Source organism: Bactrocera oleae, chromosome 2 (genome assembly GCF_042242935.1).
Source record: "Bactrocera oleae isolate idBacOlea1 chromosome 2, idBacOlea1, whole genome shotgun sequence".
NCBI classification, from domain to species: Eukaryota; Metazoa; Arthropoda; class Insecta; order Diptera; family Tephritidae; genus Bactrocera; species Bactrocera oleae.
Genome location: NC_091536.1, coordinates 43889015 through 43913435, shown reverse-complemented (window position 1 = coordinate 43913435; position 24421 = coordinate 43889015). Strand labels below are relative to the sequence as shown.

Sequence of the window (24421 nt, the reverse complement as noted above, 5' to 3'; positions counted from 1 at the left end):
GCTGGAAAGTTTAGTACCAAATTTAGTTGTATTCTATATAATGTTGGTAAATCGCAATATAATATTAATTAGTGGTTTAATCATCTCGAATAGAGTGTTTTTATGTGCGAAATTTATTATATGGCGAATTTTTTCCCAAAGAGTATAATGTCCCACTTTAATGGGAACTTTGTTTTTTCGAGAACAATTTAACGGTTTCTCAGTCGCTGTGAATCGTTGCAGCGTCTGGCTGCCACGAAGTTTTCCTTGCCTGATTTTTAAAATAATTTTGCATTGTGCTCATCAATGTATGATTTCCATCTTCTAATTTTCGCATAACTATTACTGTCTGAAACTACGAATGTAAGGAGTTACTGGTCAGTGATGATATTGATTTCTTTTGACCCATTTAGGTAATTTCGCAATTTGCCTAAAGCCCAGACAATGACTATAAACTCCCCTTCATTTCTGGCATAGTGCGATTCGCTTTGTTAAAGCGTTCGTGAGATCATGGTAATGGATTTTTCCCCTTAGGATAAGACTGCACCGATGCCGTCCATCCAACAAATCGAATCCTATAATGGCGTCAAATGAACTTAGTGTGTCTAGCACAAAAAATGGTGAAGTTTGTCCGAAAATTTTCATCAGACAATTATTTGTTATTTTACTTGAGGCATGAATTGAACTCACAGTGAAAGGATTTTCAATAGGAATTACGGGTTTAACGTAATTTTTTGCCGCCCCTGTGTCAACTTTTTTAAATTTTTAAAGTTCTCCCGGCTAGCTGTCGTTTGATGTATCGCAGCTGGGAGCTTTCTCTAAGAAATGCAATGAGTCATTGTCACCTAACGATTCGTTGTCATCTTCGAATTCGAGTACAGCGGCTTCCGCTGGCTTACCATACTTTGATTCTTGTGAATCAATGGTGCGTTAAACAACGTTATTCAATTCCTGACGCTTTGGCCCTGTTACCCTGTCCGACGTGTTTCGTTTTTTTTAGACTTGTTCAGCCCTATTTGGGGATTTTGGAAAGCTAACGTGCTGCCTAAACCTAGTGGAGGAGTAAACTTCCACTTTTTGCGGTGTTTCCCCTGCTATTCCCTTTTGTTTTTTCTTGGTTTGCATTGCATTGTTCGGCGAAAGGTGTGTTTCTTTCATTGCCGCGTTCGTCCCTATCTTATACTCTTATTTAGCCTGTTCCCTTTCTGCAATGGCTTTGGCGTATTAGGTCGAAACATACTGCGTTCGATGCTAGCTTCTGGCCAAAGCTAAAGCAGATGGTAGGTTCTTTGGCTGTGCCGGAAAAACAATAGATTTAAAGGTCTTCTTTAGACCAAAAATGAAAGCAGGAAGTGCGTCAGCTCTGTTCTCCTCATTGAGTAGTGTAGACTGCTCCGGTTCATGTGTCATTACAATTTTGTTGCTAACTAATGTTAGTTTTTTTTTCAACCTCATCATAATACTCTTGCTTCAAAAGGCAGAGAAAGGGTTTGTCTGCATATGAGCAATTTACTTGTAGTCTAGCAATGATTGCATCAATTTTAGAGACTGCATTGTGGGATACTAACACTACTCTGGCTGCTTCTCCAATTTTATTTTAATTGTCGTTACCGGCTAGTAATATTTGCAGCTGCCAATAAATGGTTCGAATAATTCCTTCGCGTCCATGGCCAACTGCCTCTAAGCCATGTGATTTAATTATATGTATCGAGTGGGATGTTGCACACGATATCTGGGTTGACTAAAATAATACTATAAGCCTGGTGTTTCAAAGCATAAGTTATTAATTTTCGCTCCCATTTCGATGAGTTGTGTTTAGAATCTCTGTTCTTGCTGCGCCAAAACTTGGCTTATAGCATGGACTAACTCTTCCACTTGATTTGCATTAATTTCAACGCTTTCTTCGTTTGGTACTTGACTATTGCTAACTTATGTGTCCCATTCTATTTCACTATCGCACCCAACTTTTATATTTTTAAGCGCGTCAATCCAACCCATATGTGCTATAACGTTACACCGCAATTTGATTTTATAATAAAATTTTTTTAATTTCGATTAAACTACATAATCATGAAGGATATAACATTTAGCGTAAACATCTTTTATAGATATTGTATTTGAATTGTTTAAATTCTTTCAGTGTGGTAACTTGATACATTCACAATACACTTGCCGTTGGCAGCAGCTTTTTTATTTAACTGTATCATCCCTATAGCATATAGCTGCTTGAATTATTTTCTAATGCAATGGTGCAATCTCGGAAGTAATTGTTTGGATCGAATTGCTGTAGCATATAGCTGGCATAGAAACTGAATGATCGGAATCAAATACTTATAAGGAAATTTTTTTAATTTATTGAGATATCTTCACGAAATGTGGTATGCGTCATTGTTTGATTAATTAAAATTCAGAAGAATTTACGAAGCAACATCAATATAAGAAATATGTTGGAAGGAAATTTTTTCTGCAGAACCCAGTTAATGTGATCAGTTCAGATCTAATCCAGCCCCTATATACGATATAGTGATTTTCATCGATTTCGATGGTCGTCGGTCAATATGTGCAATATTTGAATGAAATTAAGTGGAAAATTTTTCTAAAAATAATGTTATTTAACCCTGAATTTGGAAATCTTGATCGAGGTACTGATTTCCGATCGGCTGGTTGATGTTTTTAATATATACCGCATATATCATATTTAGCCCTTGTGGTTGAGTGTATATCACAGACATATATCTCATTTGAGTTAATTAGCTTGACTTTATTATTTTATTAATGAGTCTATGACCAATAATATAATTTAATATGATACCGAATTTGAACATAGCCCTTCCTCACTTGTTTAATATAAAGTTTTGTCAACACCTGAAGGTATTTCCCCGGCTTTGATTTTAGAAAGTTGCAAGAGTATTAAATGTTTGGTAACAGCAGAACTTTGACCTTACTTTGCTAGCTATTGATAGTGAGCCGTTCGGAAACAAACCTACTTGTATTATTAATTGTTATTACATATCTTGCTGCGAATTGTCTGTAACAATCAAACTGAAGCAACAGAAAACTAAAGCTAAGCTTTGCTCTTAGGGTAGGACCTTGCGGCGGTTGTGGAGTGTCATTTCCGAGTATTTATTGTTTGCAACTGAGCAGCCGTGTTTTGCTATAAGTTTGTTTATCAATTGATTTCCTTTAATTGAATAACAAACTAGTTCCCATCTTATCGATAGAAATTAACATGGAATTTAAAACTTCAAACATTTATTTAACTTTTTTCATTTTACTGTCATATATCCAAATTGAAAAGTCTTCGCCAATGTTTGTTATTCTAACTCAATCTCGAGTTTCACTTCCAAATCTTCTGTCGTAGATAAGATCGTCGTAGATAGATAATCGTAGATGACGCCGTCGGACTGGTTGGTTTGCTGTGGAAGCGAGTGTGTCCGCAGTTTAAAAAGGGCAATATCGGTCGCTAACACGACAAAAACACATGATCTCGTATTGGAAAACCGGCAATAAAAAAAGTACGGGCTAGCTAAGACAGTACGCAAATCAAAACATCGCGCTGATGAGGATTTTTTCCTTCTGCCGTTTGAGCGCAATTCGAAGGTGTTTATACAGTGCTTTATGGTGTTCACAAGCTACACAAAAGTTTAAGTTAAATTTGCGCAGATTACGCGAATTTCATAGTAACCCATTTAATTCATTTAAAACCCAAATTTTACCAACTAGCGAGTTATTTAAAGTAAATAAAGCTCACGAGTAAGCTAGGTTAAGCCATTCCTCAGCCTTATGCTACGTACTCCAGTAATGTGTAAAAGTAAAATTCATTCGAAATATTTTGAGATGCCTGCAATCCTGTATTACAAACAAGTAAACAAGCGCTAAACGGCGAAGTATCGCACATTCATTTTGTAAAAACTAAAGCTGTATAAAATAAGGCTTAGTTCAGGCGTGACTGAAAAGAAAAAATAAGATGTCCAAAACTAATTTCACATTCGTTTTTTAATAAAACCGTGAAAAGATTACAATAATTTTTTGTATCTTAAATATTAACTTATTCCATTATTACATTTAGTTTTATGTCAGTGATATTTATAACTCAACTTAACTAACACAAATAATTATATACAAGTACATACGTCATACATATTTCGGGAATGTGTTACCAATATCCATAATTTTTATACTCTCGCAACCTGTTGCTACAGAGTATAATAGTTTTGTTCACCTAACGGTTGTATGTATCACATAAAACTAATCGAGTTAGATATAGTGTTATATATACATAAACGATCAGGATAAAGAGACGAGTTGAAATCCGGGTGACTGTCTGTCCGTCCGTCCGTCTTTCCGTCTGTCCGTACGTGCAAGCTGTAACTTCAGTAAAAATTGAGATATGTTTATGAAACTTTGTAGACATGTTTCTTGGTACCGTGAGACGGTTGGTATTGCAGATGGGCGTAATCGGACCACTGCCACGAACACAAAACACCATTAAACAAAAACAAATAAATTGCCATAACTAAGCCCCGCAATTAGATACAAGACTGTTATTTGGTACACAGGATAACATTAGGGAGGGGCATCTGCAGTTAAAATTTTTTTTTAAAGTGGGCGTGGTCCCGCTTCTAATAGGTTTAATGGGCATATCTCCAAACCGCTAATGCTATAATAACAAAATTCACTGGAAGCAAATGTTTTTAGCACTTATATTGACGGTGTGAAAAAAGTTGAAATCGGGTGGCAACTCGGCTCACTCCCCATATAAGGGTACTGTTAAAAACTACTAAAAGCGCGATAAACCAAGCACTAAACACGCCAGAGACATTAAATTTTATCTCTGGGATGGTGTGAGATGACTTTATAGGACCCGCGTTCAAAATTAGACAGTGGGCGTGGCACAGCCCACTTTTAGGTGAAAACCCATATCTTGAGATCTGCTTAACCAATTTCAACAAAATTCGGTACATAACGTTATTTTCATATTTCTATATCATAGTGCGAAAATGGGCGAAATCGGACTACAAACACGTTTATATCCCATATAACACCATTTTCAATTCCATCTGATTCTTTCACTTCCCACTATGCATATCAAGCAACAATGATTATATCGGGGTAAACCTTTGCGTGAATAATACGTTTAAAGTATGCCACCTTGTGATAAAAAATTGTCTAAACCGAACCGAAACTGTTCAAGCCCCTAAGTACTAAATATGTGGACCCCAGTGCTATAGTTGACCTTCTACCGAAAATATCAGTCAATCCACAAAGAAATCTCAAACGAGTGTACCATTTGACTTTGCGAGAGTATAAAATGTTCGGTTACATCCGAACTTAGCCCTTCCTTACTTGTTATTACTCAATTATCTATTATCTTTTATTGAGATATATGTATGAAAACTCAACCAAAGGAACGATATTTAAAATACTGGGTATATCCGACTGCACTTACATACAAGTATATGGGGGTCGAAATAAGTACGAAACCGATTTTATTCACAATCAGCACGAAACCTTATTGTGATCTATTTTTTCGTTAAAACGGAACTTATTGGTTGATATGAAAGCTATATTAGTGACCGGCAGCACAGCTTATTATTTTCAGAAATATATGTATATATTTTCAGACTGTAACATAAGGAGTAGTTGCTGAGGCATAGGATTTAACTTGATATTGGGCGGTGCCATGCCTATTGGCCTTATTATACTCTTGCAACATGTTGCTACAGAGTATTATAGTTTTGTTCACCTAACTGTTGTTTGTATCACTTCAAACTAATCGAGTTAGATATAGGGTTATATACGAGTATACATAAATGATCAGGATGCAGAGACGAGTTAGAATCCGAGTAACTTGAGTAAAAATTGAGATATCTTAATGAAACTTGGTACACATCAAGTCCAAATTCACTTAGAATAAATCTTTTTAGCAACACTACCTACAGTGTAAAAATAATGTGATAATCCCGCCCATGATTTTGATCAAAACTACTAAAAGTAAGAGAGCGTGTTTTGCTCAAAAGATTTTATCTTTGTGTATCTAAAATGGATAAAATTGGGTGAAAACTTAAATTAGCCCTCATACTTTACTTTACTCCATATGATTGGTGGTGGTATGTGAGGTACCTGAATGAAACCCTGAGAGCATTTTATTAGTCTGTGGCATGTTAATAGTATGTGGCGTTAGCAAAAATAAATCAATATTACTATATATTTTTGTTTTTCTAACGAGATTTATGCCGAATATAATAAATATATATATATATATATACCCCGACTTTCGTCTTTCCACCTGACTTTAAACTATTCAGGGTGGTCAAAATGTGATATTTTAATGAAATTAAATGAGCAAGTTTTCTTAAAAATTGTATGGTTTAACGCTGAATCAGAATATATGTATACCTTGGTCTAAACCTCATATCCCTAATACAATGAATTCCGATCCTATGGTTGACGTTTTCCACATCAACTCAATATATGTTAAATTAAGTATTTCCGGTCGAGTTCATATCACTTAAATAAATCTCATTTGGCGTTTTTAATATAATTTTAGCTGATACGAACTAAAATATAGCAATAAAACTGAGTCTAAGTTTATGGCCTTCAATATAAGTCAAGAAGATACCAAACTTGATTGTAATTCATTCACGATTGCATCGAATTTGCAAGTTACATGAGTATAAAATGTTCGGTTACACCCGAACTTAGCCCTTCCTTACTTGTTTTGCATTGACTAACATGCAGCCCTTTCATCTTTACTGAAAAATATTAAGCATATTATATCACGTTTTTATCTAATGAGTTAATGTATTTTTGGTAGTTTTAAACATAACCCTTGACACTCTAAAATGCTTCCAACGAGATTAATTGATATAGCTTTAGAAGTTTTATGATACATTCATAAAACTTAACTAGGAGTGTGTCCACTTCTTAATGGCTTGTAAACTACGGATGTCTACTTTACATTAATTCTCTGTTCTAAATTTGTTGCATAAAGTGTGGCTTACTTATAGCACTTTATACTTTTATCGGCACATACTTACTGATATATTATCTTTTGCAGTCATGGAGTACAACCGTGATCCTAATGAGCCAAAAATATTGCATTTTTATCCAGCTACGAGAGTTGACTCTTTGAAAAACCTTTCGGTCAGCAGTGAGAGAATTGTTCTTAATTACAGTAACCGTGCCGACCATTGTACCTTAAAGGCGTTCGAATTTAAACCAGGTGGACAAGCTTTGAAGGTTTTTAAATATCTAATATGCTAGAACTATTGAAATGACAAAATTATCTAATCATTTATTTTCATTTATGCAGAAAACAATAGAAAAATTTAAGCGTCAAACTATTGGATATTTACCAGCATATAAAGACATTGCAGAGCGAACACTCGATTTTGACCAAGGCAAAATTTTACTAAAATTTCACTACGCTCTTGGAGCCTTGACCTCATCAACGCTATCATTTACTAAACCAGGAAAACCAGATTATGGCCATGAAATACAATTTGATCCTCAACTTACAAAATCTTACAAAGTAATTCAGTTTTAACATAATACCATGTGCGGACCAAAAATTTGATGTGATTAGAATACATTTCATCTACTCACTAATCTAGACTGTTCTTACTGGCGTTAGAGATATATAAAACAGGTGTTTTTGACATTTAAAAATTCCCATCACTTAACATTTATTAAAAGAGAACATTGTAATGTCTTACTTTGTTAAAAAAGTCATCTTTTAACATTTTGCTACAGAGTATAATAGCTTTGTTCAGCTAGCGGTTATTTGTATCAACTAAAAATAATCCTATTAGATATAGGGTTATATATAAGTAAATGATCAGGATGACGAGATGAGTTGAGAGTGACAGTCTGTCTGTTCGTCTATCCGTCTGTCTACTTAAAGCGCGATAAATTAATAACCAAATACGCCAAAGGCATTCAATTTTACACCCAGGATGATACAAGTGGACTTTAATGAAGCTAGTGTTAAAATTTGATGATAGGCCCACATTTAGATGAAATCACATATCTCTGGACCTACTTTACTAGTTTCAACCAAATTTCGAGCCAAATTTCGTAAAGATATTACTTCAAATAAAAAAGTTTCCCATACAAGCACTTGATTGATAGTGGTCCGATATCGGCCGTTATGACATTTGAGCATCTTCTTAGTGAGGAAAAGACAGGTGAAAAATTTCAAATCGATAGCTTAAAAACTGAGAAACTAGTTCGCGTATATACAGACGGACACATATGGCTAAATGAACTCAGCTCATCATGCCGATCATTTATGTATATATTATATATGGTCTCCGAAATATCCATCTGGGTGTTACAAACTTCGCGGCAAACTTAATATACCCTGTTGGGGGTATAAAAATGACTAAGATATTTCAGTAAAAAATTTTCACTATAAACTAATAAATTAAGGCTATTTCACGAATTAACAAAAGTGTTGACGTTTTTTTTTTGTACAATTTACATGCTGTTCTATGTTTCTTCTTTTCAACTCATAAGAAATACGTCACAAGATGGCGGCATAGTGTAATTTGTTTTTGTAACAAGTGTCACGGCCTAAACCGAAACAAGTAACGGTAATTTACTATCGTAATCTTGTATTATATCATTCTTGGGATGGACTAAGCTTGGAGTAAGTGAGCGAAAATTCGCTCCACTTTGTATGAAAATAAGTACCACAAGAAAAGAAAGGCTACGATCGCGTGTAACAGCACATTTTATAGCAGGGATGGGCAAAACCTTAGAATGTGCTAAAAGAGTAATCGTATACGTATACGCCAGTGTTGCCACTTGAGAAATTCTTTCTGGACCAAAATGCCTACCAAATCTGTTGCAAAACTACCAAATTTTCATATAATCAAAACATTGAGTTTTCAGATCACATTTGGAAAATATGTACACACAACTAAAGCTTAGAGGTCAATTAAATTTATCAACTTGCACAACCTCCTTTTCCCATGGATATTTCCGGCAGGTTTCTTGCTCTTCTCTACGACTAACTTCTGTGCTACTGCGAGATCTTTCTGACCTATATTAGAACACAGGAAATCTACTGAAATATTTGCCCTTAGCAAAGTTCATTATGCCGCAATCATAGGGGTTCTTACTGAACACTGTTCGTTGAATTTTTTGGTATTCTAACTTCTGCCTGAAATTGTATTTCTTCGACGGCTGTATTTACATTTAGGTCGCAATGAATATCAGCATTTCTGATGTACCAGAGGGCCTTAACAATACTCCTTAGCACCTTACCACCATACCGGCATGATGATTTGTTTGTATAAAAGTAATTTGTTATGTATGGATAGGTTCATCCAATTAGCCATTCTTTTGACAATGTCAGGCTAAGTTCAATCCTTTTCATCTTAATGTGTCCAGCGTGATATAGCATCGAGCGTTATGCCAAAATATTTGACTGTATTGGCATATAGTATGCATACATAAAAAAAGCTTATAGGGAAATAAAGGGAAACCCGAAGTTTTCTGGTCGGCAAATGTCGTCTTGGAGACAGCTTCTTGAACGTTTTGAGGACGGCTGCGAAACCTTTCACGTCAATGAAATTTAAATATTTTGTTCAAAGTAAAATTTTTTGAGCAAAAAATAAGTAAATACTTGTAGGTCGATTAATTTGTTTTAAATTATCAGTTGTTATTACAAATAATATATCAGTGCTATTTTATGCTTCTGTTGGTGAAATAACATTAGATTTGGTAGAGCTTTGTATAATTTTACATATTAGTGGCAACACTACAGCTGTCAATTATCGTCGGCAAAATTAAAAATGCAACTACAAGCCTGTTGCTGTCTAAATAACTCTGCCCATATGAATGTGACGTGTGTATGTTAATATTTGACAGAGGCTGCTTGCCGCTTATTGTCGTTCAATATAATTAAAATGAGTGAAAAGGAGGCTACAAAGGGCGCAGTGGAGTCGAGGTTATGTAAAAGTACGTTACTGGGGATTGTTTGTTACGTATGAAAATTTATAATTTCGCGGAAAACATATCTTCATGCGCCACAATGATAACAATAATTTTAAACCAATTTTAATATTTAATTGTCAAAATCTTCGTGCACACGCTAAAGATTTTACCGATCGAGCCTTCCAAAATACGAATATTTTGGTGTTATCAGAAAGCTTTATGAGCGATGAAGAACCTGCTGTACAAGTACCAAACTTTGAATTTTCTGTGAGATTTTAATGTAATGAAAGTTGAAATTCAAGTGTTGCCATCTATCGTAATGAAAAGGACAGATATTACGTTGTTACTCATTGTTACTAAAGGTAGGAATAATCCAACGACATAAGGGGGACCACTATTTATGCAGTTTTCGGCAGAAAAATTAATAAAATTTAAATTAAAAATTTCATATCTTATTTTAGCTATCAAAATCTCCCGCTGAAAGTGAGAAATAAAATGAAAAAATTTGTTTGTCGAAAAAAAAAAATAAAAATTTGTATTTGCCCAAAATATTTTGTTATAATAATATTGAGTTCAATCCTTGGTGTTAGGGCTTTCATTTTAGGCACAACGCTGCACCATTATTAGAAAAACACGCCCTCACAATTTTATTAGGATAACTTACATATTGACCGATATATACAGTATAAAGTCAGCCATTAGTTGGGAAGTTTTTCTATTAGGTATATGGGGGCTAAGAGAAGTATTGATCCAATTCAATCTATTTTAGACACACAAGCATAATATTATATTATCAGGAAAATATTTTTTCCGAATTTCAATAATGTATTTCACAGATTGATCAACATTTTCGATAAAAAGTTCGCAATAGGAACTGTGGTCCACATATTTGGTAGGGGGCGTGTAGCCCGATTTCGACAATTTTGGGTCATAAGGTGAGGCACCATAAAGGCACTATTTGTGCATAGTTTTATCCGGATATATTAATATCTTGTTTTTTATACCTAAAATTCAAAGAATCAGATGGAATTAAAAATTGTTTTATATGGACAGTAGGCCTGATTTTTGTCTATTATCGCACTGTTATGTAGGAAGGTCAGGATATTATTACCTGCCGAATTTGGTTGAAATCGGTCGAGGAGGTCCCAAGATATGGATTTTGACCTAAATGGGGGCGGGGTCACACCCATTGTCTTATTTCATATTGAGTCCTCTAAACCCTTCTTGTCTCATTTTAAGTGTAAAATTTAATGTTTCTGGTGGATTTAGTAAATGGTTTATGCCGCTCTTAGATTGGGTTAAAATCTGATTTCATCCGTTTTCAAACTGTCGGTACGGGTTCTTATAGGATTTATCTGTAGCTAATTTGGTTATTTTAGTTTAAGTGGCTTAGGAGATTTGTACATTAAACTTATTAGAGGCGGGGCCACTTATAACGTTACTCATTTCAGGCTTTCACAATTTAGTGAAATTTTCGTGTCACACTTGACGTTGTTTGACTCTAACGTTATAGGTCAAATACTCATTTAGTTTCATTACAACATTTTGGTTGTCGGAAATATTTAATTTAAGTTCAACCAGGGGCCAAATTTAATTTATTGAATATATGTGGAATACAGCAACCAAAGGAAGGTTTGGCCTGAATGTATTAAGTTTTAGCAACACTCCAGTATATTCAATGGCAGAACATGTTTTCACGTAATTAAGTTACGAAGCTAGCTTACACAGTGACCGACTCATTCCTCAAAAAATCTGCTAGAATGATGAAATTTATATGTAGTATGTGTAAACAGTTTGCATCTCTCTTTAACGCATGGATATTTGGAATTTATTTACTATATATCTATACTGCTCACTCTCAGTCGTTGCTGACCATAAATTCATCATAGCTGAAAATTGTCAGTTATATAATAGTAAATCTATCACAAGTGAAAAATTCTTTTGCGCAGTAGATAATATAATTTTTATTTCTTTAATAAATTCAAAACTTTTTATTAAAATTAGTTATAATAATATACATAAAATAAGAGTGTAACAAAAATATAATTAAATAATAAAATATGAATTGAAATTTTCACTTAGTGCCATCTCCTCCTCTTAATAGCTCTGCGTACGTCTTTCCTAAATCAATGGATATTTCTGAATTTAAAAATGCAAATGGAAATTAACTAAATATATAGTTTTATTTGAAACTTATTTAACTTACGCATGTATGTATATTTGAAAACTCCTCTCTTTCATAAAAAAATATATTTTTAACACCAAACCCAAAAGAAGCGTGCAATACTATTCGTTTGTGGCAAGAAGAACAGTAAACATTGTTTTGCGCAGTTGTTGAGTAAAGGATTCAGCACTTTCATTCTTACACATGTAAGTAATATAATTCGAAGATGGCTCGGTTTAACAGTATCAGTGACGGCCAGTTGACAAGTAAACTGTCCGTCCGTACTGACATAACCAATGTGAGTGTATTGGTGAACCCATCAGCAGTTTCTTGTAGGGTATGTTACCAGAAGTTTGAAGTTCTTATATTAGGAATTTGGGATTAGGAGAAGTATTCATCCGATTTTATCCATTTTAGGTACAAGGATACACCAATATTTGGAAGAGACTCTTCCTGAGTTTTATTAAGATAATTTACATATATAAAGTTAACCGGAAGTTAGGATTAGAATATTAGGGCTATTCGCTGTAACATATCAAACAGAACAAAAATCGCAAAACCGCATCCCATTTTGTTACACTATCGAACCTTTTAAGGAGCCAAGAAATACGTGTACTAAGATCTATAAAGATATCTTAAGTTTTACTTAAGTTACAGCTTACATGGACGGACGGACAATCACCCGCTATATGTAACTTTATATATATCTCGTTTTAGTGTTACAAAAAAACTTTAGGTGAAAAAAACTACTACGCGCTGTAATTGTAGTTCCTTGCGAGTATGTAAAAATATGTTCACCTAAAACTAATCGAGATAGCTGTAGTTATGTACAATATATATAAATGACCAGGATGACGATGAGTGCAAACCTGGGTGGCTGTCTATCCGTCTGTCTGTGCAAGCTCTAGCTTCAGTCGAAATTGAGATAGATTCAGAATTGGGGTAGTCTGGACGGTTAAAGGTACATTTGTTACGGCCTGTTAAACTAAATTGGCAAAATTTATTGAGAACACGTATTTACGTCGGGATTGCCTCAATTATCGATTTAATGGACTGCTTCAATTCAGTCAGATTTTTGGGTTTTGTTTTGTATACGTCATCCTTGACATAACCCCATAAAAGAAGTCTGGTGCAGTTAGGTCAGGTAACGTTAGGAGCCAGCGGAAAGTGGACTTTCTTGAAATTAATTTGTGTTCAAATTATCGTTGGAGCCCCGCAATAACCGGCCTGGCTATGTGTGTAGTTGCTCCATCTTGCTGGAACCAAACGCTATTGAAAGCGATACGTCTTCGGCGCAGTTTTGGGTAAAAGCCTCATTTAACATATTTAAATAACGACAATACGCCTTGATGAAACAGCGCACCACACAGTGACTCGTTCTAGGTGAAATTCCGTCTTGTGGTCATTTCAATAATTTTTTGGCGAATAGGCAAATCTAGAAGGTTTAACCGGCTTGTGATTTGAATTTTGTACGGAAACCGGTCATCATGAATTATCAGTTGTAATGACCTTCTGCTAACTCCAAGTTGCGCCGATAAGTTGCGAGTCGAAACTCTTAGATTTATGATTGTTTCTTGAACACGAACATACAAACCAAGCTGGTACGATCTTCGTGTGATACTTCCAGATTCGAAAAACATGTTTACCAACCTCATAATGGTCCATCTACTGGGGATGTGCCGCCAATATTCCGTCTTAATTTCCTTTGGTCGGGAATGACGCACTGCAAAGCATGTTACCGCTGCACTATCCAAACCCTCCTTTCGGTATCCCAAGCATGATTTAAAAAAAAACATGTATAAAAACCTGCCCAATAAAAGACAAAGAACGTAGATTATTCACACAGAAAATTTTTTTTAGGTTTTTGTTGTTGTAGCTCGATTCGTGAGCCACACTGTAGTACTTCTTTATACGTTGTGCAAATGTGTTTAATCAGAAGATAACCGAGGACTCCCTCTCTTATAACGGTTATGTTGAAATCTCCCAAACCACATATCAAAATCAATCTACAACCGCATATTCCATATGTTATAATGATTTTCGAGGACTTTATGCCGCATATGCGGCCAGTGTGTGTATTTAAAGGAATACATGGGAACATGTTTATGTTCGTCACAATATAGGAATTTAAAGTTTTCATAAACATAATGTGGTCAAGCACTGAATATGACTGCAGTTAGTCTAGGACGTGGTCTAAGTTTTTTATCCCCGTTAAATTAAATCCGTTTCATTCTTTAATTTTTTTTTCTCATTTACCCAATATTTTAAATTGAGCTATTTTTTAGGGTTTATATCATGTGTCATTTGAGTTAAATGGGTTGGTTTAGAGATACTCGTACTTATACATATTATACTAAATAAGTTTACGGTTTATAAATAATGCTACGTACATAAGTTAATGAGATACCAAATATAATTACTCGGTTGCTTCTTTGAGCTCGTTTTCCTTGCAAATCGCGAGAGTATAAAATATTCGTTGTATACCCGCCTAGCTTTGTTAACCTAACGGTTGCCTTTAACACCTAAAACTAATCGGGATATATGCAATGTTCTAATTGTAAGTGAACAGGAAATGCGTCCGTCCATCCTTCTGAGATATCGTGATGAAGCTTTATGTCACCCCCACAAAATAAAATTAAGCGAAATCCTATATAGTGCTATAACTAAGTTCGAAATTAAGATACAATCACAGTAGTAAGGTGCAAAAGGGGCTGAACATTTTTTAAAAGTAGCCAATGGTCCAATTCTTATTAGGTTGAATGAACGTGCCTCAAAAAGGACAAATCTTTTCCTCTTCCTCCTCCCCTCAGACACATTGGTGAAATGTGAGAAAAAATCACGCCCACTCCCCATATAACGGTTATGTTGAAAACTATAGCTCAGTAATTAAATACGGCAGAAGCATTGAATTTTACATGCTTAAGGGCATAATAGTAACCGGTGTAAAAATTGGACAATGGGAATATCTGCTGAATCGCAGCAAATTCGCTCCACTTCTGAAGCGGATGGTTACAACGTCAAGTGAAAACGGTCGTGGTCGAATTGCGGTAAGCCGGCGAAGACGTTGGTAAAACCAGAATGGACTGCCAGAAAGAGTTTGCTGTGTATTTGGTGGGAATCGTAAGGAATGCTTTCCTATGAGCTGTTCCCCTAGAACAAAGTTTTTCTAAATAGCCATATCTAAGCAGCAAATTAAGATTCAGAACTGTAATTTGGTACAGCGAATCACAGTAGGGAGGGGTATCTGTGGTTTGGAAATTTTTAAAAAGTGGTTGTGCCCCATCTTCTTCTAAGTTTATTGTACAAATCTCACAACCACTAAAGCTGTACCAAAAAATTTGGTGGCAAAATTTAACGCATTGAGTCCAGATCTCCCTCTGATTGATGTTTTACCGATATACGCAATGTATTAAATGAACCTATTTTGTTGGGTTTATGTGACATATACTCATTTGAGTTAACTAGGTTGATCAAATATATATCACGGACACGAAGCAAAATGTAGTAATGAAATCTATGACCTAATATAAGTTAATAAGATACCAGATATGAATGTAATTTTGTCACGATTTCGTTTAACAATGAATGTTGAATTTATACGCAACATTTTTATACTGTCGCAACATGTTGCTACAGAATTATAGATTTGATCCCCTAACGGTTATTTTTATCACCTAAAACTAGCCGAGATAGATATAGAGTGATATATATATACATATACTAGGGTCACAAGTGGTCGAAACTCAACCAATAGAAAATACAATTTATTAACAATGTTGATAGTATTTAACTTTTATTGAAGAATTTGAATTTCGGCCAATCTAAATTTGTCGTCTTACGTGACCATGTATGCACCTGCCAAAATAATTAGTTTAAACTACAATATATATGAATTATGGAATCAGCAATTTCGTAGAATAGCACCTTCTTCTGAAGAAATTAAAATTCTGACGCAATTTATCGCGCAATTGATCGCATGCAACCTTTTATTGATCGCAGTTATTATTCAATGAACCGGGTTTAATTTTCAGTTGATCGCTTCCATTCTTTAATGAAGCCTTAATTTGGTCTTTTTCTTTATTTTTCTATCATCTGATGTGGGACCGTCATATAATAAATTAAAAAATCATTTTGTGTTAATAATGGAAGATGGACTTTACTCTTATGACAACATATATTGAAGGAATTTGTTTCACGCATTGTAGACTCTGAAGTAAAATGCTTAGCTAAACTATCCCTACAAACCAAGTTCATAGAACCAATATGAAAGGGATCAAAATTAGGCGGTATTTCAACCAATGCACATTTAAACGAACTTCGCAAAGGATCTAAATTATTATCAACATTATCATCAACTTCAATTAAATTTAAATTTGTAGTATTAATAACATTTCGTGTTTTACTCAATTGCATATTTTCTCTATTTCTTTACGGCAAGGCATGATCAAAAAAACATACAAATTATGTTAACAATTTTGTTTACTAATTGAAAGAAAAAAAATTAACTCGCCAATAATAACGGATTAATGGGATATCATCAAAACACAGGAAGAAATTATCTCTCGAAATGAAGTGCTGTTGACAAGTAAAAGTCCGCCGTAAACGATAGACAATTATCCGATATATGTATTTGCAACTTATTTAAAACAGCGAAAAAATGTACAGGTTGGTTGAAAAATTTCAGCGCTCGAAAGGAAAAAATACTGTTTTTGGCACGACACATTATAATTTTTTAGTCAATATAATATCCCTTAACTTCAATACATTTATTCCAATGATCCTCCAATAATTTTATGTCATACCTATTATGACTTTCCGGAAGCTCTGCAAGATACCCGTATACGGCTGTAATAGCTTCTTCATTCGACGGAAAACGCTTTCCGCGAAGGAATTGTTTCATTATTCTGAAGAGGTAGTAGTCGCTGGGTGCTAAATCTGCTAAATACGGTGAAACTGATGCCATAACCTTCTTTGCTGATCGTTGTGACTTCACCTGCTTTGAAGCTGAACCAGAGAACGTAAATGGACATTTTACGTTCTCTGGTTAATGTGTGCGGCACTAACTTTTCAAAGAGCTTTTTCATATGTAATTCTCCATGTAAAATATGATGTAATTGTTCGTCTGAGATACCACGGCATTAGCCATTTCACGATTAGGCAAACTTGGATCTTTACTAACAATATTATGAATTTGCTCATTAATTTCTGGTGTGGGTGCGGTTTTTGACCGTTCTTCGCGTAAATCGCCTTAAAGCCTAGTACGACCATGTTTAAATTTACCAGCTCAAAATTCAATACAATTCTTATACACTTCTAACAATTTCCTTTGCTTTTAAACCTTTCAAAACAAAGAATCTACTGCTACTCACTGCGCGATATTAAATTTTTTCTATATTAAAAAAATACTCTGACACGTCAACTTCAAATGGCTTGTAAACAAAGAACTAATTGACAGAATGACTTCTAACTTTTCATGTGTTCTCACGACTGAGATAATAGTGTTACTTTTTGGTGATATCAACCAACTTTTTAACCAAACTGTATATTTCGGGCTTTTGATCTTGCATATGTGCCTAATAAGTCTATACGAAGTGTGTTCTAAAGAAAAGGTAAATATTAAATTTTTGTGATTTATTCATCAATATCTATTTAGTCCTCTTCAAAGTAATCCCCCTCGGATATATTTCACTTTTGCCAACGCTTTTGCCAATCCTCGAAGCACTTCTGAAATGTGCTTTTCGGTATGGTCATCAGCTCTTGCTTCGATTCTGACTTCATCTCATCAATTGTGGCAAGACGCTTTCCTTTTGAATAGAATTGTACCCAAGATATTGGGAAGCACACACTATTTATTTAAAATACCACTTTTTTTGTTTCAAAGGAAAGGTCGCAAGTATTTTTTAATAAAAATGCCCGCGAATGGGGCGTAAGCAATTTATTTAACTTATATACAATATGTTGTATATTTAATGTTGTAGACAGAATGAATGAATGCACAAATTAGTTTTAAAAATAAGTTCGGTAGCCGATGTAAAAAGAGCACCAAATACGAAAAATAAGTTAATCGCCAGGATCGCTGTTATATGGAAAAGGTTTATATAACGAATTAAAAATACGTCTATAAAGGTAGCGCGCAGGTTCGTATAGCAAAAACCAATGTGTAGGATCGCTGTAGCAGCTGTCCAAAAAATCGAATGTAGATTTAGCGATGATCCCGTCCTTTTTGTTAGGTGTCTTTGTGCATGTGTTGTTGACTGCATTAGGACGGGAAGCTGAACTCATTTAGCCATCCCGGCTCCCCTAGGCGAATGTTTAGCCAAGCAGTCGCTGGAGTTGTTGCAACGTTGCCACGACGTTGCTGAGGCCTGTCCTGCGACGAGTCTGTGGCCTTAAGGGTTGGTGACGTGTTGAGATGCTATTGAGCTGACGCGTCTGGGCCAAACATTTCAAACAATGCCCATCTGTGTGGGCCACCTGCTGACGTTGATTGGGTCTCATACTCTTAAAAATGGGGCAGTGCTGCAGCCGGTGTGAACGGCAACAGAGCGGGCAGCGGAGGCGAGGCGCGTCGTGGAGCTGGAACGCATGGTTGGTGTAGGTGTCACTGACATTTCAGCGTCCATAACTAGCTGTATGGAGAAAAGGGCGAATTTAGTTACGACTCAGTGATATAGATAATGGATCCTTTTAAATGTAACCAACTTTATTTGGTTGGTGGGGGTCGTATTAGTCCACCCATTATTGTATTAGTATATATTGTGGTGATTTACCATATTTGCAGTTTATTTCGGTTTTAGGTTATTAGACGGATATTTTGTTTTCTGCGTGTATATAATATTATTGTACGGATGTTTTATTACTTGCGTTTTCGCTGTTGTCTGCGATTGGTAGGAAGCATAGTTTAACGAGCGGCCTGGTTAGCGTTCCGGTTCGAGTACGGAGGTCAACTACTCGTATATGACCGTCGGAACCATGATGTAGCTTCTCTATGCAACCTGCACCAAATGTTTTTCTGTGGCTCTTTGAGCTCCTATAAATGTTTTACCATTGGATGTTTTGACGGAAAACCGCGTCGTCCGACGAAGCGAGCAAATACCGCGAGAAAAGCCTCCTTTGTCAGATTTGTACATAGCTCGAGGTGCACTGCTTTTGTCGTAAAACAGACAAAGACAGCCACATAGCCTTTCATGAGGGTGGGAGACCTTAACATGGATGCCTTTATCTGAAAAGGCCCAGCAAAGTCGACACTTGTAATAGTGAAAGGCAGAGCGAAGTTACAGCGTTCCGGTGGAAGCGCTGCCATAATCTGCGTTCGCATCTTCTGCTTATGCAGAGTGCAGATCTTGCACATGAAAATGCATTTCTTTATTTTGGGTTTGAGTCTTGGAATATAAAACTCTTGACGGACTATTTGTTGCATGAGGCGATGTTCTGCGTGTAGCAATAGCACGTGGACATAGTTAAGGTATAAGGTGGCAAGTTGCGATTTCTCTGGGATAGCTATGGGATGACGTTCGTTATACGTCAGGCTTGAATTGGCAAGCCGACCATTCGCTCGGAGTACTCCTTTCGTGTCAATGAATGGATTTAAGACTAAGAGTGAGCTCTTTTTATCTATCGGCTTCGATTCTCTTAGTAATGATATTTCTCGGCTGAAGTAACACGCTTGCGTAGATGCGATAAGAGCGACCTTTGCTTTTTGTAAGTCAAAGTGCGTCACTGTATCGCAGTGGGAGTATAATGAAGTTACTCCCTTAAGTTTAATTTTGAGTCGCTCTATGAACTTGAGCATGTAAGCAATTACCCTGAGGGCTCGGGGATACGAGGAAAATCGCTCAAGGATGTCATTATCCTGCACTGTTGCATGGAAGGAGTCGATTTTTCGACTTTCTGCGGCAATTATATTGCGCATGGGCGATTGTGGCCAAGAATCAGGAGATTCTGTTAACCATCGGGGGCCATTCCACCAGAGGGTGGTGGTGGCAAGGTGCAGGGGTTTGCACCCTCTTGTACCTAGATCAGCAGGATTGTCAGCACTGGCTACGTGTCGCCAGGTTGCTGATCCTCCTAGGTCAAGTATTTGAGAAGTTCGATTGGAAATATACGTCTTCCATGCATGTGGTGGTTTTTCTAACCAGGCTAGTACAATTTCAGAATCAGACCACAGATACAACTTGTACTTTGCCATGCTTAAATTCATTCGCACCATGGATACTAGTTTGGCTAGTAATAGCACTCCACACAGTTCAAGTCGTGGTAGACTTATTGTTTTTAAGGGAGCCCCTTTTGGCTTTGCTACTAGTAAGTGGCTTGTGGTCGCAGTGTCGCTTTGTGTGCGAACGTATATAGTTGCGCAATATGCCTTTTCAGAGGCGTCACAAAAGCCGTGTAGTTCGACTTTGTGCTCTGGGGCATAGTTTACCCATCGTGGGATTTCTATCTGTGAGATATCGTTTAGATTGTTCGCAAACTGGGACCACTTTTCTAAACGAAGTGGTTTTACTTGGTCATCTTAGTCGGTTCCATCTAGCCATAATTCTTGTATTAGGATTTTGGCTTGTGTCATAACTGGCGAAAGCCATCCTGCGGGGTCGAAAAGTTTTGCCACAGAGCATATAATTTGTCGCTTTGTTATGGCGGATAATGCAGATATTGACTCTATAGTGTATGAAAACTGGTCAGATATCGCATTCCATAGGATCCCCAGAGTCTTTGTTGTACTTTCCTTTTCGAATTTAAGGAAATTAGTATCTAAAAAATTTTCATGTGGTATATTTTTTAAAATATTAGGGAGGTTTGCCGTTATCTTTTTCAACGGAAACCCTGCGGTATTGAGTACTTGTACCACTTGTGATAGTGACTCGTATGCTTGTGAAAGACTGTGACTTCCAGACAAGATATCGTCTACATATGTACGTTTATGATTTTAACACCTTGGATGCCAGAGGAAGTTCTGACTTGGTGTTTTCTTTTAATTCGTGCAGTGTTCGAATGGCTAGATATGGGGCACAGTTGAAGGCAAAGGTAACTGTTTTCAATTTATAGTCACGGAGGGGACTATTGGGAGATTTTCGGAAAATAATTCGCTGAAAATCTTGATCGTCTTTATGTACGACTATTTGTCGATACATTTTTTCGACGTCTCCGTTAAATACGTTTTTGAATATACGCCAATTTAAAATGAGTAGCATTAAATCTGGTTGGAGCGTGGGTCCCGTAAATAGGATATCATTTAGGGAATTCCCCGAGCTGGTGGATCTTGATGCATTAAAGGCAATTCTTACTTTAGATGTTTTTTTGTTTGGCTTTACCACTGCATGATGCGGCAAGTAAAATAAGTAGTATTTGCCGTTGATGATTTTTTCGCATGGGCTTATTTTCTCCATGTGGTCTAAATGGAGGTATTCTTCCAACACACCATCATATTCTGGTTTGAGTTCGCCTTTTTTAACTAGGTTTTTTTCCATACTTTGAAACTGCTGTATTGCAGAGGTGCGAGAGTGACCTAAGGCGATTGTGCTGGGAAATTGTTTTTTTAGTGGTAGTCGTACGACGTACCGACCATTATCTGATCTAGTTGTTGTGGCTTTGTAAAAGTCTTCACAATACTGATCTTCTGGGGTTGTAATTGAAATCCTAACTTCTTCTAACTCCCAAAATTTTTTCAATTGTGAATTGAGGTATTTATTTGAAATTTGCTCAACTTGAATTGTCATAGTGGTAACTTGTTCCGTAACTAGTCCAGTAAGGATCCAACCGAAAATGTAAAATGTCGATTTGAGCGGAGGTGCTGCAATTGGGATCTGCTAAGTGTGAAACCTTTTCCCAATGTATGCTATTTATGTGATAGCTTGGAAGCTTATTTGTGAGCTGCAATAAGACTATAGCTTCTGATTTAATTCTCTTATCTGCTTGGGGAGAAAGTAGGGTAATGGGGCAAATTTTATTAGAGTTTTGAACTACTCTTCTGCCCATTCCTGTAATTTCAATGTTGGCTTGTTTTGTTGGCAGTTGTAGCCTATTTTGTGCCTTAGACGCTATGAAAGATCGCTGTGATCCTTGGTCTATTAAGGCCCTAAGCTCAAACAGTTCTCCTCGGTGTTCAATGGAGACGACTGCTGTGGGTAGTAGTACTCTACTTTGTATTTCGCTGTGTAGCATTTGAGTTTTTTGTGCCTTTGAGCAACATGGTGTCTTTTGGCAATTTTCGGGATTTTGGTTTTTAGTTGTTGTCAAAACTAAACCTGTGGTTCTTTTTGTGTAAGCGCTTCTTTGGGGTGATATGAGAAAATTGCTGTAATGAAGCATTGAGTGGTGTCTTTTGTGACAATATAAGCAATTGAATTTGCTTTTGCAATTTTTATACTTATGCGCATGTGACAAGCAATTTGTACAAAATTTTTTTGATGTGACAAAATTATTTCGTTCGTTAACTTTTAAGTTTTTAAACTTCTCGCAAGATTATAGTTTGTGCCTTCTTGTGCATACTTCGCATGACGTATGTTTATTCTGTTCGGATGTGAACGTTTGATTTCTGAAGAAGCTTTTATTTAAATTGTTTTTGCTACTGGCTTGGGGTCTGTGGAAGCTTCTATTTAGGTCGTGCTGAACGGTTTTCGTTCTGACCATTTTTTATCTACCCTTTCTGCGATTTCGTATTGGGTTATTAAGAAGTCTTTCATCTGTTGCCACGTTGGGCATTTTTTTTCGAGATGAGAGCGATTGCTCCCCCAAAAGTAAAGATTTTTCTGGTAAAGCGGCGGTGCATATATTTACCAGAATTGGATCCCAGCTGTCTGTGGGAATATTTTTTGTCGATAGAACCGACAAGCAATTAGAAACAGTGGATTGCAGTTTTATAAACTCTTCACTTGTTTCCTTTTGAATCTTAGGCAAGTTCATTAGTATCGTTACTTACTTCTCGACCAATATTCTCTCATTTTCATATCTAGATGGTAGAGCTTCCCAAGCCAAATTAAAATTGTCGTCATTTAGTGCGAACTGTTTTACTATTGCGCCTGCCTGATCTTTAGTTTTGTATCGGAGGTGATACAATTTTTGCGCTTTTGATGATTTTGGATGGTTGATGTATACGTCAGTGAACATGTCCCGGAAGGACGGCCATTCTTCATAACCTCCATAAAATATTTCTGTGTCACATGCGGGCACCTCGAGATGGATACCTGAACTTGCCTCTTGATTTTGCAACTTTACTCTCGGATGTGGAGTAGGTGCAATAGCTTTTATTAGCTTTAATTGATCAGAAATCATAACTTTCCTTTCTTCGTACTGGTCTAAGCAGTTTTTGTATATTGCGTAAGCCGATGATTTAAAATTGTGTGGTAGATCTGAATTGTCATAATCACTTTGGCGTCATGAGCCGTTTGGAGAGGAGTCCAAAAATGGTCAAGATTTTGTTTTTTTTTATTTCTAATAACGATTCAGAGATGTCTTGAATCGGTAAAGATGAAAATCGAGTGCAGTATCGTATTAATCTGTCACTCTCAGAAATGAATTTGGTGGCACAAATATCTTTGCCTTTTATTTGCTTTGTGGCAACCTATACCTATGTTGCGCGTGTAGCTTCTGCAGGTGTAATTTGATTTTTTTCGTCATTAACCATTTTTGTTTGTTATCTATTACTATATGTGTCAAAGTTGATTAAAATTTTTCTCAGTGTAAACTGATTAAAAGGCAGCGATAATGAATAATATAATAAGAGTTTTTTTGTCCTTATGTTGATATATTTAGGTACACCCTAATGCACGGACCTGTATGTATATATTTATGTGCTCGTGAAGTTGAGAGCTCGTTGAAGAGATCAATGAGCTTTGTACATAAGTTTGCACGAATTGTTTGTGCGTAGGTATGGTTATATTCTAATGCAATTGAGAGCTCGTTGAAGAGATTAAAGCGTTTTTTTTTTGTATGCAGTCCTGCTTGTTTGTTAGAAGGGGTATTGCGAGATATATGCCAATGTGGACTTTGGCAAAATGTGCAACTACAATTGTATATGTTTTAATAGGTATGCACGCATATTGTTCAAATTCATAATTTTTGTTTAACCGCGGGCTTTTTGTATGTTTGTTTTGTAATAAATTATTTATTTATTTTTATACTCTCGCAACCTGTTGCTACAGAGTATAATAGTTTTGTTCACCTAACGGTTGTTTGTATCACCTAAAACTAATCGAGTTAGATATAGGGTTATATATATATAAATGATCAGGATGAAGAGACGAGTTGAAATCCGGGTGACTGTCTGTCCGTCCGTCCGTCCGTCCGTGCAAGCTCTAACTTGAGTAAAAATTGAGATATCTATATGAAACTTGG

General features: G+C 36.1%; 1 protein-coding gene across 2 annotated transcripts in view; it reads left to right on the top strand.

Annotated features, from left to right (window-relative positions):
* Positions 1-24421, top strand: part of lobo (lost boys) — a 375899-nt gene that overhangs the window by 279794 nt on the left and 71684 nt on the right. For both annotated transcript variants that reach the window (XM_070113050.1, XM_070113049.1), the window contains exons 5-6: positions 7040-7221; positions 7295-7513. In XM_070113050.1, coding sequence (XP_069969151.1) covers positions 7040-7221; positions 7295-7513 — 401 coding nt within the window. The remainder of the gene's footprint in view (positions 1-7039; positions 7222-7294; positions 7514-24421) is intronic.